The sequence below is a fragment of the Pteropus alecto genome, unplaced genomic scaffold, assembly GCF_000325575.1.
Source record: "Pteropus alecto unplaced genomic scaffold, ASM32557v1 scaffold101, whole genome shotgun sequence".
Taxonomy (NCBI): domain Eukaryota; kingdom Metazoa; phylum Chordata; class Mammalia; order Chiroptera; family Pteropodidae; genus Pteropus; species Pteropus alecto.
The window spans coordinates 10,147,661-10,165,775 of NW_006432945.1; the positions used below are offsets into that span (position 1 = coordinate 10,147,661).

The following is an 18,115-nucleotide window of genomic DNA, read 5'->3' on the forward strand; positions in this document are numbered from 1 at the left end:
ACACCCCGCTCACGTCGTTAGGGATTCCCAGTAGCATGGAACTGTCTCAGCTTCACACTCCATCATCCCTACTCCTGGAACCTCGAGAAGGGAGCCTGTGTGCAGACTCCCCAAGCAAAAGTCACGACCATTGCAGCACGTCCAAAAGTAAAGGTACACTACAGAACTGATCAGAAAAGAGAGTTGCCTGAAGGCTGATCCCAGGAATTTACGAACTATATATATTAAAGAAGCTTAACTGACCTTAGTTTAGTCCTGGGAAGGCGTTTATAGAAGATGCAGCAGCCAAAGAAGAAGTGTTTACTTCTTCCTTGAGTCTGCCTACCGCACACCTAAATCTCTGTGGTCCTCAAAAGGTGACAAACACAGAAGAAAGGGCCCTTAGGGTCCTGGGCCCCGACACTTCACGTGAAAGAAAGAAAATGCCTTCTTACCCTTGCCTACTCTGCTGATCTTGTGTAAGAAAATGGGAGGCCAGGAGAAGCAGACCATGGTTTCCCACGGGGGCTGGAATAACTCCCACCTGGCCAAGTGCCGCTGTGCATGTGGGGAGACCTGCGTGCGGACAGGTGGCTGATGAGAAAGTCGGAGTTGCTGCACCGTTCCTGATGGGATTTCCCACAGAAGGGCAGCCCGTCACCGGGTGGCAGCTCACACAGCAGAGGCTGGCCTTGGCCTTGGCCTTGCCCTTGCCCTTGCCGCAGTGTGGGCTGCTGCACACCCGCAGGCGGAGAGTCCGCACCGCGCAAGCGCAGGCCCAGAGCGCCACGGCGCCTGCCGTGTTCCAGCCCGCGGCCCAGAAACCCGGAGAGGACCACCGGAACCCTCTGGACTACTTTAGGGCTGCCCCCTAATGATTCCTCCCAACAAGACGGGCCAGAAAGCAGTGCTAGTACCCGGAGGAGAGAAGACTCCTGCAACCGAGGACGGCCAGCCCAGCAGAGACGCTCCGGTTTCTGAAGGGCTTTGGAGGGCTGGCGGCAGGTGGGGCTGGGCTCGCGAACTCGGCTAAATCAAGCGGCTCGAAGCAAACTCACAAGATCACTCCACCCTGCAGGAGGGGGAACTCTGGGAGACTGGCATCTACTGGTTGGGCTAAACGGACCGCACGCTTGGAATCCAAATGGGTCTGCACATGTTGTCACTGATTGTCGTTCTGTCCTCTCCATATTTTAGCTCTGATCATTTTGTAACCCACAGCCTGTCTAGTGGAATAAATGACACAAGCAAATTAAAAAGGCACATTGTGCTCCAAGGGACCTCGTCGGGCACTCGCTGTGATGGTCCAAAGCCACTCGGCTCCAGCCTCAGAGTCACCTGCAATGAAAACCACTTCTTGCCATCAGGGATAGATTCAGTGATATGGAGGGGATCTCTCACAAACCCATACTGCCAAATATTCTCTGGCTTGTACTTCTGGGGAGGAAAGAAGTCATATTTTTCACAGCAGAAGCAAAAGGGGGCATATTTCAATGTCAAACTGTGGCCACCAAAGTTCCCACAGACCTTTAATAAGTGACTTTTTTATTTTGAAAATTAGGGTTCATTAAAGGTGGTCCAGAAATCACTTTTATTATGCTTAAGGGCTGTGGTGCCTCAGCCTCAGGAATCTCAGTTCTGGCGAGAGCACTGGTTCAGGAGGCATCTCACGAGACGCACCAGCTGGGGCAGAGTTCCCAAAGGCCAAGGTGGCCTCACACAGTCGCCTCGTGCTCCCAAGCACCGAGCAGCCAAAGCCTGTAAGCAGGGCGGGGGGGGAAGCCAACAAGCCAGCACCCGAGCACTCCCTGGGAGAACAGCGCCCTAGCACGGTGACCTCCTAGGGACCAGCAGAGGACTTCCATTGACAATAACGGAAATTCACATTGGCGCACTTTCGATCCTAAAAAGGCAAGTCTCTTTTGATCCTTGAAGATATTCTCTCAAGCCAGAAGGACAGGTAGGGTGGGGAGGAGAGATGTTTAAAAAGGAGGATGATCCATTTCATCGAGCCAAGAGGCTGGGCTAGTTGGAAAGTCGGGGTAGCCTACACTGCTTCCTGTGGAGATGTCAGAGGTGGGTCCCCCGGCCATGGCTCTCAGCGTCTGGCTTACCCCCTGTGCTGCATGCGCAGCGATGCCCACGTTACTGTCCACCGTGTAATCCAGCCCACTGAGCAAAGGAGCGTGGGACGGCAGGGACGATATGGAAGATGGAGACTGGGGGATTCCATAGGGGCTCCCGTCCCTCAAGTCCTGATAGGATTGTCCTGTCCCATCCATGGAGAAGCTCCCATTCATTAACTGTCCGCCTGTAACGTCCCCCACGTTGCCATAAATCCTATTGGCGTGGCCAAGTTCTGAGAGAATCTGATCCTCTGTGGACAAAAGAACGGAGATTTATTGTCAGCCGCCAGGATTCCCATGGTCCCCTGTTCTTCACAACCTAGGAACACACACAGCCAGGGAAGACTCGCTGCCAAGTCAGCCTGCTACCCAGAGACGACCCACATCAAGAGGGAAACACAGAAGAAACATCTGCAGGACCCGGAAGGCTGGGCAGTGTTTGGTGAGTTTGTTGGTCCCCTGTCCCTCATGTACTAAGATACCCTGATGACACTGAGGACAGTGTATGCCTCGCATCACAAATGGAAACGACACGCTAACAAGATTTAATCAGAAAGCTCTCAAGCTGAGTAAAGTGCTTGATCTAGTTGGGTGGGAAACAAGCAGACCCATATGGTAAGGGCAGCTGAGGACCACTCTTAACACATGTACAAAATCCTTCTGGTCCACCTGGAAAAGGGATTCAACATCACAGGACTTGGTTTCTCCGTCTAATAAGCTCTACGCTGGGGACGTTGTTGACTTGATTAAGGCAAATGGACCTTCTTGTTTCTTAGAGAAATTCATGAAGGGGATCTAATGGAAGCTTTGTCACCTGGAAAAAGTCATCTCTCCAACAGACGTAGGCAGTCTTAATCTTAAGAAATAAAGGATTATATAATTACCCGAGAGACCGATGCTATGTCACCTGGGGACCCACCTGCACCCAACAGAAAGGAGCTACAAAACAAGACTTGGCAATCCAGTAGTTCCAGATGTTGATTCCGGCAGCTCGGGGGAGATGGAGTGGCGTTCCCAACCCACCAAGAGGCCTCGAAGGTGAGTGTAAGGCTCTTCTGAGCCCACCCCGGGGCCCCAGGACAGGCCTCAAGGCTGAGCTGTGTCCTCTCAGGCGTCAGCAGCTTGTTCCATCTGCCCCACGAACTTTTCTATCCCCACCTGGGCCTATCCAGCCACCCGCCCGCAGACGAGACTTCAACACCCATCCCGCCCTTGGCCCTGATAGGATTGTGATCACCTTCATTCCACCCATGAAAGTGAAGCGGGGAGGGCAGCTCACGCCCTTTGAGACGAAGGCTCAGCTCTGTTGTAAAAGGGCCATAATTCAGCCTTCTGCCAGTGCCTGTGACCCCACAGGACCAGGGCCCTCTGTAGGAGCCACAGGCTCCCCATGGTTTGGAAAACTGTGTCTCCCAAGTGTGAAAATGTGCTGAGCTGTCCCCAAACACATCCAGAGTCCGTTGTGTTCATTGACCCCCGCAACACTGTGAGACGGGCAAGAACGTGGTTGCTCCCCATTTATAGATGGGGAAACTGAGGCTCAAGAGAAGTGCCTCAATCTGACAGAGACGCCACGGGAAAACCGATTCCTGAGCCGGGCTCAGCACTCTTCTCTGGCCCCCAGCAGAAGGGCTTCCCTGTCTGAGGACTCAGTATAGGACAGTCGTGGCTGTCTGCAAACAAGCTAAGGACCCAAAGCATGCAGGCATCTGCAGCTTTGCTGATGCACCAATTTGAATGGAGCGCATGCGGCAAAGCTCAGGCTCAGCTACAGGATGAAGTGCGCGGTGGGGGAAGGGATTCGGAAGTGAGGCCAGTCCCCGTCTCACGTGCACTCACGGTATTGATTTCGCGGGGCGAAGGGCCTGTTGAGCATGTCCTCCCCACCACCGGGAGAGGAGAACGGGATCACTCTGGGGGGGCAGAGGAGGGAGGCCAGGGCCCCTCAGAGGGGAGAAATGCAGAAGGGGGCGGGGCACAGGCTGAGACCTAGCTCGGTTCACGGCCGGGGAGGGAGCCCCAGCCGGCAGGAAAGGAGGGTCCGCGGTGCCAGGGAAGCCAGCCTCCGCCTCAGCAGCAGAGCGCTCTTGTTTTCTACTCCTTGCCCCATCTTAAAGGGCCACGACCATGTGCCCCCAGCAAGCCTGTGTTCAGGAAGGAGTTGATCCCTCCTGGGCGGCAAGGGATGCTGCTTCCCAAGGGCCTTTCCCAAGGCCTGCGCCCCGCCCCTGCAGCCCCGCTCACCTCGGAAGCTCAGCTCGCTGTCGCTAACCCCACAGTCCTCCGCCGAGCTCTCCTTCTCCTGCTTGCTGCCGCCGCGGCTCCTCTTGACGCTCTTATAGAACTGGCCCCAGCGGTGCCGCCCCGCGTCCTTCTTCAGGCGCTTCTCCTTGGCCCGTCTGTTCTGAAACCAAACCTGCCACACGAGCAGAAGGGACGCATTTAGGGGGTGCCCATCCCACCTTGAATCCACAGCCCCCAGGATCCCCAAGACAGGTAGCTGGAGACCGGGACTGACGCCTCGGCGTCAAGAGGGTGATGTGCCTGAGCCTCAGAAACCGCTGTCCCCGGGGTCATGGCCCTGAGCCCACACCCCTAGGGGATCGGTGACGCCGGGGATGAGGGATGAGGTGGCGATGTGTTCACCACTCCCTCAGCCCCCTCGTGTAGAGGGCACAGCCCAGGACGCCTTCCATCCCTGCCCCTGGCCCTGGGCCCAGAAGGGGCGGCACGGTGCCCAGGATCGCAGATGGCAAAGGGGTCCCGGGGGCCGGGGTGGCTGGTGTCACACCTGTACGACCCTCATGTCCAGGCCCGTCTCCGAGGAAAGCTGCTCCCTCACGTGCCGGGCGGGCTTGGGAGAGTTCTTGTAGGCGTTCTTCAACGTCTCCAGCTGCTTGGCGGTGATGGTGGTCCGGGGCCGCTTGGCTCCCGCCTCTGAGTCATCTGCAACGAAAACCCCTTCTCACTTGGTTCGGCCCATCTGAAGCCGCTGGGTCTCACCCCGCCGCCTCCTTTCCTCCTGTAATCTTGCCTGCCATGGGCAGAGCGGTGGGGAGGAACGATGAAGGTCAGAGTGGAGTGGTCCAAGGCCCATGGGGCCCACTCCCGCACCACAAGGCTTCCCGAGTCCCTGGAAAGTGAGGACGCCACCCTCCTTCCCTCGGCTTTCTGCCTCTCCTGCCCCCTGGCAGCCCAGCCAACACAGGGGCTCTCAGCAGACCGAAGTCACATTTCCCCATCGTGACTAATGTTCTGGTTGGCATCCTCGTGAGTCTTCCCCAGGGCTGTGATGTGAAGGTGAATCAGCCAGACTGAAGTCTGGGTCTTGTCTGCCCCTTCCCCAGGCAGGAGCCTCCATTTCCCAGGGTCCCACCCAGAGCCACCTCCCCTTTGCCACGGGCTCCCTGGGCTTATAGCACGGGTAGCCTGTGCATTCACCAGTCATCTTCAAAATGTTTGTAAATTATGGGTCTAAACCCACTACCAGCTTGTAAAGTCCATTTAGTAGGTAGCCTGTGCATTCACCAGTCCATTTAGTGGATCAGAAACTTTTGAGGAAACAATATGAATGGGATGGGGTGGGGTGGGGTGGGGTAGAATGGGATCGATGAGGACAACTATTGTTTCATAAAACTCGTTTAGTGTTCGCTGGATGAACATGCGTGTAAGTTGAAACACTGAATGAGTTTCTTACTATGGATCATAGCCACAATTTTTTTAAAAATACTGGTCCACAAAGGGTAAAGTCAGCGTCTCCGTTTCTGGCCCTCTGGGTTCTCTGTGTTCCCTCTAGTGCGTGTCCTTGAAAACGTCTCTGCTACGTCCCCAACGTCCTCTCTTTTTTCCTTCCTTTCCATTCAAGGAAACTCTCTCTTAGGAACAATAGCAGCTAAAATTTATTAAGTGCCTACTATGTGCCCAGTGTTGACCTAAGCTCACAATCCTCACGACGATTCTGAAAGGTTTTTCTTGGAGTCAGCCTGGGTTCTTGTTGAGTGAGCAGGCACATTAGGTCAACCCTCTGAAGCCCGGGGTGATGCACAGAGCAGGTAAGGGAGACGCCCCAAGTCCTCTCTTCTCCTTGGGCTGTTTTTTTTGTTTCTCCAGCAGAGCTGTGTCATGCGCAAACCCCCGCCCCCCATCCCCTCCCTAGAATCCAGAATCCAAGGAGGAAGGGGTCCAGAGCCACTGTGGCAGACACTGAGGAAAACCTCTAAAGTTCTTTAAATTCTGTCTTAAGAAATCAGTCCTTCTGCCCGTATTTGTAGAGGTAACGGCATGACAGCATTTGGTGCAAATATGAAACAGTGCACTTTAAAAATACCTATATAGTCTTTATATATAGAATTCGAAATAATGAAATTGCCGAAAAATTTCTTTTAATTCGCCAAGAATCACTTAACTACAAAATAGGTTGGCCTAGTGAATTAGAAATCGTTGTCACCAAAGCCAGGTGGCAGTGCCACCAGGATATGCCCCTGTCATCCTGGGTCAGTGGCCCATCGCTTCTGCACTGCTGCCTACCTGCACAGGACTTTCTTCTTGTGATTATGGGGACTATTATGCTGTTATTTTAACATTCGCCGTTATTATAATTTAAAATTTTCTTTATATCCTATAACAATGTCATCCAAGTCTTCATTAAGTAGCGGTGGCTGTGCTCGTGCTGAAAAATGTACCCAAAAATCAATAACTTTGGTACGGAAGTTAAATGTGATAAAACGCTATGAGGAAGGCCAAGCGAGACACGACACCCTAGGCTGTTAATTTAGGAGAGAGCATTCTGCGAGGTAGTAGAGACAGTGCTGAGAAAATAAAAAGTAGCATTAAAGCAAAGATGAGTGTCACCGCTTATGGATTTATGTGCTCCCCGACTACATCCTCCGCCTACTTTTTACATTAACTCCTATGGGAAAATTCTTCTTAAAATATGTTCGTTTTTGAGTTATGCGGGGTCTCCTAGCACTTGTCCCCGGCATAAAATGTAACCTCATAATATTGGAAATGCAAATATCCAGGGAGATGTAACAAATGAACAAAATCACTCACGCTAAGGTACAAGTAGCAGGTATTAGATCCTTTGTGTAGCACAAGGGAGGGAACCATAAGCCTGAAAGAGGGTTTAGATTAGCAAGGAGGAATTAAAACATAAAAAGAGAGAACCAAATGTCCCACAGCAGACAAAGGTCCCCTGCACTAAGCATCACCCAGATTTCACAGGGTGGCGTGGCCCCTGCCTCGCTGACCACAGGAAACAGAAGGAGCATCACAAATACTGTGTAACCGTCAGCTACTTGAAAGCCTAAAGCAGATCCCTGTTTGCGTTTCTCTTCCATGATGGTCTCACCCTCATTTAACGTCCCGTTCCTTGAGCGTTATTTTATTTAAGCCTCAGAAACGGCCCTGAGGGGCAGGTGCTATTATTCCCCATAGAGAGCCGAGAAGCCAAGGCTCCACCAGTTACACAGCTTGCCCAGGGACCCCTGACTTAGAGAGTGACCGAGCAGAGTTGCCCACCAGGCCTGATGCTAAATCCGGTGTCTTGTCATCGTCCTACGAGGTCTGCTAAGGTGCAAAGAATCCTAGATAAAAGTGTTAGCCCCACTGCGTAACTCCTGCCTCCCCGGCTAGTCTCCCCTTCTCCAGAACCTTCCACAGCGGCAGTGGGCAACAGGCTTTGGGTGCTTATGGGCTCTGAAAATAAGCAGCGGCCACCGGCCCCTGGGGAGGTCGCACATTGTTAGTATCTCCGGTGAAGGGCATCACAGTTCCAAAGGCAGCCTGGGATCGCGAGGTCCCTCCGCTTTGATGGCTTAGCCCTGACAAGACTCCCTAATCTTTTGTGACATCATAATTGTCTCCAAAGCAAAGGCATCGAGTGAGTTTTAAGGAACCAGAGCAGATAAACACATTAAGGCAAAGAGCCTGGAAACGGGCCTCTGAAGGCCCCAGAAAGAGGAGAAGAGAGACTGAAGGCCTGTCCGTCCCCGGGGGTGGTAGGAAAACAGAGAGGCGGCCCTGCAAAGCCATGCGGGGCTCTCGCTGGCTCGCCCAAAGGGCCCCTATGAGTCACCTCTGCCTCCTCATCACCACAAACCCTTTATTTTAAACTGCATTTATTACGCAAGAAACTGATTTCTCCATATATTGATCAGATCTATGTATCGTATGTGTGTGAGTCTAGGAAAAAACCAGGAGGAGATGCATGAAAATGTTGAATTGTTGCTTTTTCTTTTTCTTTCAAGCCCAGAGAGCTGCTTTCCACAGTAACGCCCTGCATTTATAAAAATTCTAGTCAAGGCCAAACAACCCTGATGTTTTATGGGTTTGTGCATCTGAGAACCCCAGGTTGGGTTTGACCAAATGCCAGACTTGGAGCAGTGGCAGGCACCCCGCCTGTGGACACAGCTGTGAATGAGGGAGTCACATGTGGCGTTCCTGAGGGGAGCATGGGGGTCTAAGCCTGGAAGGGCCCTGGAAGACTCGGGGCTGGCGGTGAACTTGGCATGAGAGGGCAGGAGCAGCTGCCGCCCCGGCTGCCCACTGAAGGCAGGTTTTCCAGGTGTGGCTGCGAAGCACTGGAACCTCAGTCTCAGCCTGGGCTTCTGCTGCAGACCGTGGCCCTGAGTGGCTGGGAGAAGGGCGGGAGGGGATGGGAGTCACGGATGCACTGGAGTCGCCCTGCATGTGGAGACTGGCTGAGCACTTGCTGCCACATCAGGGGCTTCGGGGACACCAGGAGTCATCACCCCTAAGCCCCCACCCTCTAGAAGCCCGAGGGCTGAGAGGGGACAGAGAACACAACTGAAATCCGAGATGACCTTTCCAAGAGTAAATAGGCCAATGCTAGGGCTCTTGCTGACTGAAGCCTTTGAGATGGGGAGTGGGTGCTGAGGTAAATATGCACCGCATTACGCAAGACTAAGGAGCAACCCCAAGTGTTCACGTAGACAGAGCGCCCTCCCAGCCCCGCCTCACGCAAGGGGCCACCGAGGAGCCAGGACAAGGCCTCTGGCTGCTCCCGAGCCCACCAACTGATGTGGAAGACAGCGAGCTCTCTGTAGCCACATGAGACTAAAGCTTCAGAGATGCCAGCAAGTGCTAAAAGATTGGGGGGCGTTGAGAATTAACTCTCCCTGTGGCAATCTGGGGTCAAACCTCAGGCAGGTGTGAACAGGGCTCTGAGAGACTCGGGTAGAAGGACACTCCAGGCCGTGGGCACAGCCTGAGCGAAGGCCTGGAGGAGGGACCTGGGGACAACGCCGGTTACCGTTCTGCTTGGCCGTCTCGTAGTCCTCCTTGCACACCAGCCTCCCGTCCTCCATGAGGTAGAACTCGTCGCCCGTGGCCAGCTGCCGGCTGCAGATGATGCAGGCGAAGCAGTGCAGGTGGTAGACGAAGTCCTGCGCCTTGCGGACCACCTGGGTCGGGGGGATGCCCTGCTGGCAGGCCGTGCATTTCGTGCCGAAGCGCCTGCCAAGGCAGCAGGAAAGGGTTAGGGCACGGGGGGCGGGTCCGGCTCCCCCCCACGTCCCATCGGCCCTGCTACTCCGGGGTGTCCATGGACATCAACCCCTGGGCCACCCAGTGCCTACCATCTCGTCCCTCTGCCTCCAACTGGCCTCAGTGCTTTGCGTCCGGGCTCTTTAACCACAAAATGATGGGGCCAGACCAGAACTAGCTTCCAGTGCCTTTTCCAAGGCTGCCATGAACCCCAGGCTCCAAACTGCCCAGCAAACACCCATCAGTTCACTAGGGGCCCGAGGAGCATCTGAGTCCCCTCTAAACACGCAGTTGCACCCTCTGCCTCCTGGTTTCTCCAATGCTATGGCGAGGCCTAGGGGACTGGCCCACAGGGTGACCGCTTGAGCCCGTGAGCTGCTGTGCATAGAGCAGACAGCAAAACCCCACCGGAGGCATCTGCGTGGCCAGGAGGTGGCACATGCCAGTGTCCACCCTGCAGCTCCGGAGAAAGCACGCTTGGGCAGCGGGGGGGGGCCTCCTGAGGGCTTCTCCTGCCCCTCCCCTCCACCTGGCACAAGCCAAAGCCCCCACGCCAGCCTCCACCCCCTTCCCATGCCCAGCCCCTGAGATGTGCGAGTCCGAGTGGGCCTAGGAATCTGAATTTTCACGCCCCTGTACCGTTCAGGGTGGGGAGTCTGCAGACCTGTTTGGAAAATGCCGCCTCAGCCCCCTCCCTGTCCTATACCCCTCTGGACCAGCACAGAGGCAAGAGGAAGGTGTCCACGGCCACCCTGGGCCAAGGTTACAGAGGAGGAGAAGGAGACACCTTGAAAGCAGAGTCCGTGGGGCCATTTAAGCTCCTTTCCCCATTCCGGCCCTAGACACAGAGCCACACCCGCAGCCATAGAGGCCAGTGGGGAAATCTGGGGCCAGTGTAGACATGGGCCAGGAAGCGGGGTGCTCCGATGCAGGTAAGCCTTCCCCACTTCGGGAGGGAGGCGGGAGGGGCCAGGGAGACAGGGGCAGAGTTTAAAACAGCAATCAACCTAATTATTCATGACATTTCACACAGCACAACTTTATCTTCCTCAGGATGAAAGACTTCGCCTAATGGATCTGGGGAAGGTTTGATTTTAATGGTCCTTTTAACTAATGCTTATAGGCAGCCTGATTTCCCCTGAAAGGACAGTACATATTTCATCCACATTAATACCAAATAAATTAATTATGGTCATGCTATCATGATGAATCCTAGATTAATGCAGAATGATGGGTCTCTTATGCAGTAACGGTACCTGCTGGGGGCTGCAGGGGCCTGGAACAGGCGTGGCTAGCTGTGGCTTCAGAAGCTCTCTCTCCCAGGGACATGGTGTCACAGAGAGAAGTGGGGGATCTCTAAGTCTAGGTGGGTAACCCCAAAAGAGGCAGGAGGATGGCCCAGGGGACTGCTCTTCTGAGCTGAGATCTGAGAAGGGTGTGGGGGTATGAGGGGTTGAGGGGTTTGGCTTGGAAGGACCCCAGACTTCTGAACTCCTGCGGTGGCTCCTGGTTTTGTGAGGCGGGGTGGGGTGCGGGGAGCAGGCCTCTTTACAGCAAGTGTTCTCAGCCTGAGGCACAGGACAGGCTCTGTAAACCACCCCCAAGGGGTTCAAAATTGTGTATCAGGACGGGGGCCTGGGCTTTCAATAGATTCTCAAAGGGATCCAGGACCCAGAAAAGCAGAGTTCATGTTTGTCGAATCAATAAATCAGCGAATAGAGAACCATGCTTTCAGAGGTTGTGCGTGGAGATGGCCGGAGAACGTGAGGATGGGGGACCGAGCACACTGTCAGCCCGAGAACAGTCTGCACCTTCCGGAGCACAGGGGAGGACCACGCTTCTTCGACAACTGCTGTCTAACCACGTTACCTGCATCGAAGCTCTATCCTGTGCGAGCGTGTGTGAGTGTGTGTGAGTGTGTGACAAAGAGAAAGGAAGCTTGTATGTGTGCTACTAGGGTGTGTTTTCAAAAGGTCTGTAGTTTTTGTATCCGGTCCACATCAGTTTCTAAAGCAGGTGTTCAAAACGAAACAATGCCTTCATCACGCTCGCTGCAACAACCCCCCCCCAATAATCTACCCCAAATCCAGGGTACCCAAACCCTTTGCTGCAAACGCTGGAGCAGAAGCAGCTCCAGAGAGGAACTGGAGCTTCCCAGAAAAGCAAGCCCTATCTTGTGACCAAAACTGGGGGTTGGGGGGTAGGAGACTGCAGTGTGAGGGGCTCAGGGGAGACCCCAGGAGAGCACAGAGACCCCCCAGCAGCCTCTCCCACCGAGAGGGCCACAGCTCTCGCCACCACAAAACAGACCGTGGCTTTCAGTAACCAGAAACCCAGTTGACACCAGGGCCCCAGAGACATGAAAGATAACGGGGGTATAAATTTAATCTACATACCGACAGTGATTCATGCACGAGGGTGGCAAGTGCACGAGAAAAATGAAAAATAAATGGACTTTTCCACCAGCGTTTTTTAGCAATTGAAGCAATTTTCCTGATTGTGGGATTTATACCGATGGTAAGTGGTAAGTGGGAGTTGTTCCTTATTCCGTCCCCTGGAGCACAGCCAGTGGGAAGCTTGCTGAGGGGACCGTGTGCTCCCCCTCGGCCCACAGGGCTCCCCCAGTCCCAGGGGCACCCCACCTCCACTTCTCGTCAGAGCCCTTGGGCCCAGGATAAGGTGCTGTCCTGTGGGTATGGGGAGTGCATGTGGCGAAGACACTTAGTTTCCAGATCTAGGACCAGCCAGAGTCACAGCCACAGCCTGGACAGGCTACGTGACATGGTCTGTGACGTACAATGAGACGGCCATGGCTGAAATTCCCTCATCCACAGTGAGGTCTGTGAACTGGGCTGCTACACAGAGAAGCAACACTCTAACCAACCCGGGCAAATCTGAAGGATGCCGGTGGTGGGGCCAGAGCTGGACGCCGACCGAGAGAGAGGCTTCCTGGGGATCTGCCAGGTGGTGCCCACTTCACCTATCACCGCGCACCTACTGTGTGCAGGACCCTGCCCAGTCGGGTGCAAATGCACTAGCCTCACTCAGCAGAAGGACAACCTCTCCAGTCAGCCCTGGCCGGCCAGGCCTCGGGGACCCCCAGGGAAAGCAGCGGGAGCTGATCTCCGCGACTTCCCTCCGTAGACCAGCATCGCCGGCAGTTCTCCTGTCCCTACCCAGCATGGAGCAGGCACCACCGAATGGGTGAGGGCGTGAACGAACGCCCAAACTGCCCCTTAAAACATATGTCCAGAGCAGTCAGGGGAGGATCGACACCCAACATAACTGTAGCCCCTACTGAAAGCTTTTCTAAGAGCACTGAACCCCAGGTAGCCATGAGGCCCAAGTTTCCTGAAACACACTTTCCGCCCCACTTTGCTGTCACGATCACACTTAGTCCACAAATGTCTCCTGAGTGCCCAGCCTGGAAGGGTGTCACGACCTTACCTTCTAACAGATGAGAAACTGAGGCTCAGGCTGGGGAGGCGCTGGGCGCAGCTCACCCAGACAGCGGGTGAGAGCACCAGGGTTTGCATTTGGTGCTTCTGACGACGCAGCTGGCACACAGCGGGCAGCAAACGTCCACCGAGAAACGGGCCAAGGTGCCTGGACCCTCGACTGCAGCTTGGGCAGAGGGGCCCTGTCTCCCTCAAGTGTCCCCAGCCGCTCTGAGCCACTGAGCATGAGGCCCCAGCCCTGCAATGCTGGGGCTGCACTGGGCACCTCCACCCCCAGGGGGCTCTGCTCCTGGACTGATGCTGCCCGCTGCCTTCCCCACTCCTACGGCCGAGGCAGGCATGAGGGGCCTGGCTCTGCCGGCTGGGGAAATGCGCCGGACATCCGGGGGCCACCCTGGACCCCGGGAACGGGGCGAGGCCTGTGTCCTTGGTCTCGCCGTCTGCCAAGGCTCTCCAGCCTCAGTGCCCATCCGCCTGTTGGCCTGACCCCTGCTGCTCCTGACGGCCCCAGTGGGGACCCTCCCTGGCGCAGGGTGTCTGATCCTGCGGAAACGCGGCAACAAGCAGGCCCTGCGGGACCCACGCTTCTAGAAACAGGTACACACAAATCCCATGCCACAGACCTTCTGGTGTGTTCCTGGTGTTAAGTGCCGTCCTGTAATCAGGCCAGGTTCCATATTCTGGTCACTGAAACTCCACTAATAAAAGCAGGTCCCACTTACCAAGCACCTACTGTGTGTCCCTGGCTGCACATAATCTCACTTAATCCTCACGTCTGGCCCTCAGGACACACCCCCTACTTCCCCGTGGTAGTCACTGCCATCCCCACCGCTTCCCCCTCATCCTTTGGCGAGTTTAGCTCCTGACTGGCCACCGCTGTCACCATCCCTCCTGCCGTCATTCTTGGTGACATCAATATCCACCCACCAGCCCTCCCCGCCCTTGCCCTCTCGATTTTTCCCCCTCTCCTCCTGAAGGTCATGGCCTCCGCCCTGCATCAGCCGCTCACTCCCATGGTCTACCCCAGACCATGCTGTTACCAGGAACTGCGGCACCTCTAGGAACAAGTTCCAAGCATCCCAAGGTCCAACCGCCACCTCCTGACCTCCCAGCTCACGCTCTGCGGCACGCTGACACCCATGATGCTGCCACCCGCCAGGACTAGACAACCTTTTCACTGTCCCTCATGCCCCTGGTGGCCCCCACTCCCCTCCTTCCCTCCTTCCCCAGGAAGGTGCTGTGGTCCATCTTGCCAGTCCCTCTCTTGCACAAACCCTCAACTCCCTGTCACTGTGTCAGCCCTCTGCCTTGTCCACCCAGCACTGGGGTGCTGAACGGAGCTGGGGGACACATACCGCCTCGCAGACTGGGCTCACTTTAAATTTATGCCCTGGATCTTAAGAGGAGCTGGAAAACCACAGGACACTCCCTAGCCCATTCGCTCTCCCACTCTCCCAGATACCATCTCTCTCGAGAGAGACCCTCGTCCTCAGTCTCGGCTGGTGGCCGGGCTTCCTATTTCCCCAGAAAAAAAGAACTCTCAGAAGAGACATGCCATGCCCTCCCGCCGTCCACCGACCCACCGGCCCGACTGCCCTCCGCATCCTCCAGCCGAACCATCTGCGCGCCCGTGCAAGGCCCGCCGCCCACCTGGGCACAGAGTCCATTCCTTCTTGCCTAATAAGATCGCTTTTCCAGCAACTGTCCCCTTTGCCTCCCACGCCATTAATTTTTCTCTCTACCGGATCCTGCCCAGCAGCGTACGAGCGTGCTATTATTTCTGCCACTTTCAAAAAGCCCTCTTTTGACCCCACATTTCCCTCCATCTACCGCCCATTTTCTCCTCCCTTCCGAGCAACAATCCTCAAAAGAGGGGTCTCTACGCAAGGTCTCTGATGCCCCTGCTCCCACTCTTCTCTTGAATCCACTCCGACGGTTAACTTTATGTGTTAACTGGACTCGGCTGCGGGATGCCCAGATATTTGGTTAAACGTTATCCTGAGCATGTCTGTGAGGTGTTTCTGGATGAAATTAACATGTGAATCAGCAGACTAAGTAAAGTGGACAGCCCGCCCCAATGTGGTGGGCCTCATCCAATCAGTCGAAGGCCTGAATAGAACAAAGAGGGGGGCCCTCTCAAGAGTAAGAGGACACGGCGCCTGCCCGACTGCCTTGAGCTGGCACAGCGGCCCTTCCCTACCTCTGTGCTCAGACTGAGACATTAGCTCTTCTCGGGTCTCAAGCCCAATAGCTTTTGGACTAGGACTTACTCTCAGCTGTCCTGCGTCTCCAGCTTGCTGACTGCAGATCTTGAGACTTCTCAACCTCAAAAATCGCACAAGCCAATTCTTACAATAAATCTCTACACACACACACACACACACACACGCACACACACGCACACACACACACACACACTTCTCTCCCAATCTTGCAACAGCACTGGCTCCTCCCTCCTCCCTGGAACACTGCGCTTGCTTGGCCTCAGGACCCAGCTCTCCTGTCCGCCCCTCCCTGCTGGTCACTGCTCTGCCAACTCCCACGCCCCTTCCCAGTCTACCCTGGGGGTGTCCCTTCCATCTCCAGCCCAGAGCTCCCCTAACGCCAGACCAGTGTCTGTCACTGCCTGCCCAGCATCTCTGCGTGAATGTCCAGAACCAAACTCCCCATCTTCCCCGGAGTCTGCTCCTCCGTGCTCTTCTCCACCTCCGAGCACGCTTCCCACGCTCAGGCCAAAAGCTTTGGATATCCCCACATGATCTGTCAACGAATCCCGCTGGCTCTGCTCAAAATGGCATCAAAAATTGAACCACTTCCCACCACCTCCAGCGCTGCCTCCCCCGTTCAGGCACCATCACCCCTCGCCCGCCCCTGCCTCCTAACGGGTCTCCTGGCCTCAGCCCTCGCCCACACCGATTCTCCACAGGGATCCTGCGTCAGACCACCCCACTCCCCTGCTCAGAACCTTCCAGTGCCCCCCTCCCCATCAGAATAAAGATCAAAGGCTCTTTCTGGCCAACAGGACCCTGTGCCATTCATTCTCCCCCTCACCTTTCCAGCCTCCACTCGGCCCCTCTGCCTGCTCGCTCGCTCCAGCCCTGCGGGCTCCGGAGCGTTCTTCCTCGGATCCCTGCGTGGCTCGCCCCTGCTCCAGTGTCGCCTTCCCGGGGGACATTCCTTGACCACCTCGCCCTCTCCCACTCCAGAAGCACTCATCTCCAACGCATGTTCTGTGCATTTCCTGCTCGTTCATTGTTTTTCTCCCTCTCTAGAAGGCCAGCAGGGGCTGAATCCAGCGCCTAGAGCAGTGCCTGGCACAGGCTATGGGTTCAGGGAATATTTGGTGAATAAAATTCAAGTTACTTGAATAAAATTCAAGTAACACAGGCTCCCCCACCTGTAGATGAGGAAACAAGTTCAGAGAGGGCTTCACACATGCCAGAGCCCTCGCAGACAAAAATGGTGGAGTTCAGATTTGAACCCGATGTGCCTCCTTATTGTTGGCCATTGGAAGGCAGTCAGCGGGGGCCAGGCCAGGCCCACGCCGGCATCTGTGCTGGGTACTGCCACAGCACGCGGCACCGTCCCAAGGAAAACAAAATACTGCATAACTTAATTTTATGCTTTAATTGCTTGGCGGTGATTTACTACAGGCCGTATATATTTTTCCCAGCTGACACTCTTCTACATGTATTTCTTTTATCTATCAGCATACTTGACAGGTACGTCGCTGATATTTACTGTTACTGTATGTACCAATATTTTTAGCATATATCAGTCCCACAGGCATGTCACAGGCACATAAAGTTCTGCCCAAGATTGGTGAGCCTTCTCCAGACATGGACTGGGGTCATATATGGAAAAGGCCCGACACCAGAGAATGTTAGTGCCTTGGGGAGTGGGCACATAGTGCCCCCGTGCTCACACTCACACGTGTACCTCCCAGGCCTGCCAGAACTGCCCCACAGTGCTTAGCATTTTATGTGGGGTTTTAATATAACATTTTGGTTTTTTCTTTTTCACGAGTGTTTGATATTATTTTGAGATGAATGCTATTGGAAAAGCTTGAGAACAGGTGACCGAGTCCAACGCCCTCCTTTAACACAGGCAGATCCTGGGGCCCAGAGGGGAGTAGCGACTTGCCCAAGATCACACAGCCCAGTCACTGGCAGAAAAGCAGCCCGAGTCCAGCCCTTCTTTCCCTCAGCCACGCTTCTCCAGCCCTGCTGCAGGTAGATCGGCTTCTCAAGAGGCAATGGGGCATGGAGAACTCGACCCTCTTCTACAGAGTCCAGCCCTCTCCCTTAATTTTTATAAACAAGCATTAAGCGTGGAGTACGCAGAGGCAATGTCATGTGAGCAGTCTCATTTAAACCACACAAGAGCCCTGAGCGGGAGGTGTCATTATTTCCTTAGCACAGACGGGGCAGGCCGGGAGCAGCAGGCGACTGGCCCAACACCCCTCTCCCTCTCCCTCCTCTCCCTCCTCCCCACTCTGTCCTCCAGGCACCTAATCTGCCCACCTTATTCCAGGCTGATTCTTCTCTGCCAAGATGTTAGCTCAGCTGTTACAAAATTGCCCTGAGCAGAAGACGTCTCCTGGGGAGGTTTGCTTAAAGGCAGAAAAGCCTTCCCTGACTCTTGATTCTGGGCCCAGAATCCACAGTTTTAACAAGCCCTCCACAGATGCCACCAGCGTGGCTGTTCCATGGACTTCTCTTTCAGAAACGCTGTGTGATGGATGCTCTTGGCCTTCCTGTGGCATCTGCAGATTGCTCGTTGTTTCTTGAGTTCCTCAAGACCGAAGGACTCATTCTCAGTAGTGGTGTGGCAGGCCCTGTGACCGGCAGCGGCCCCGTCCAGCCTCCTCACGCCACAGCCAGGCTGACCTGCCGTGCTGACCTATCGTGCCCGCTACAGAGCCCAAATCTGGTCTGTGGTTTCTCCTCAAGTGGGGCTTCCAGGGACACAGACAGGTCCCCAGTAACCAGAGCGACGAGCCAGAGACGGGACCCCTGTGGGATGGGACCTCAGCCAGAGAATCAG

General features: G+C 55.1%; 1 protein-coding gene across 1 annotated transcript in view; it reads right to left on the minus strand.

The window, feature by feature from the left end:
* Positions 1-1,898: 1,898 nt before the first annotated feature.
* LHX4 (LIM homeobox 4) overlaps positions 1,899-18,115 on the minus strand; it is a 40,345-nt gene continuing 24,128 nt past the window's right edge. The window contains exons 3-6 of the mRNA XM_006907772.1: positions 9,379-9,581; positions 4,897-5,051; positions 4,350-4,521; positions 1,899-2,356 (exon numbers count right to left, since the gene is read on the minus strand). Of these exons, the coding sequence (XP_006907834.1) occupies positions 1,962-2,356; positions 4,350-4,521; positions 4,897-5,051; positions 9,379-9,581 (925 nt within the window). The 3' untranslated portion in view covers positions 1,899-1,961. The remainder of the gene's footprint in view (positions 2,357-4,349; positions 4,522-4,896; positions 5,052-9,378; positions 9,582-18,115) is intronic.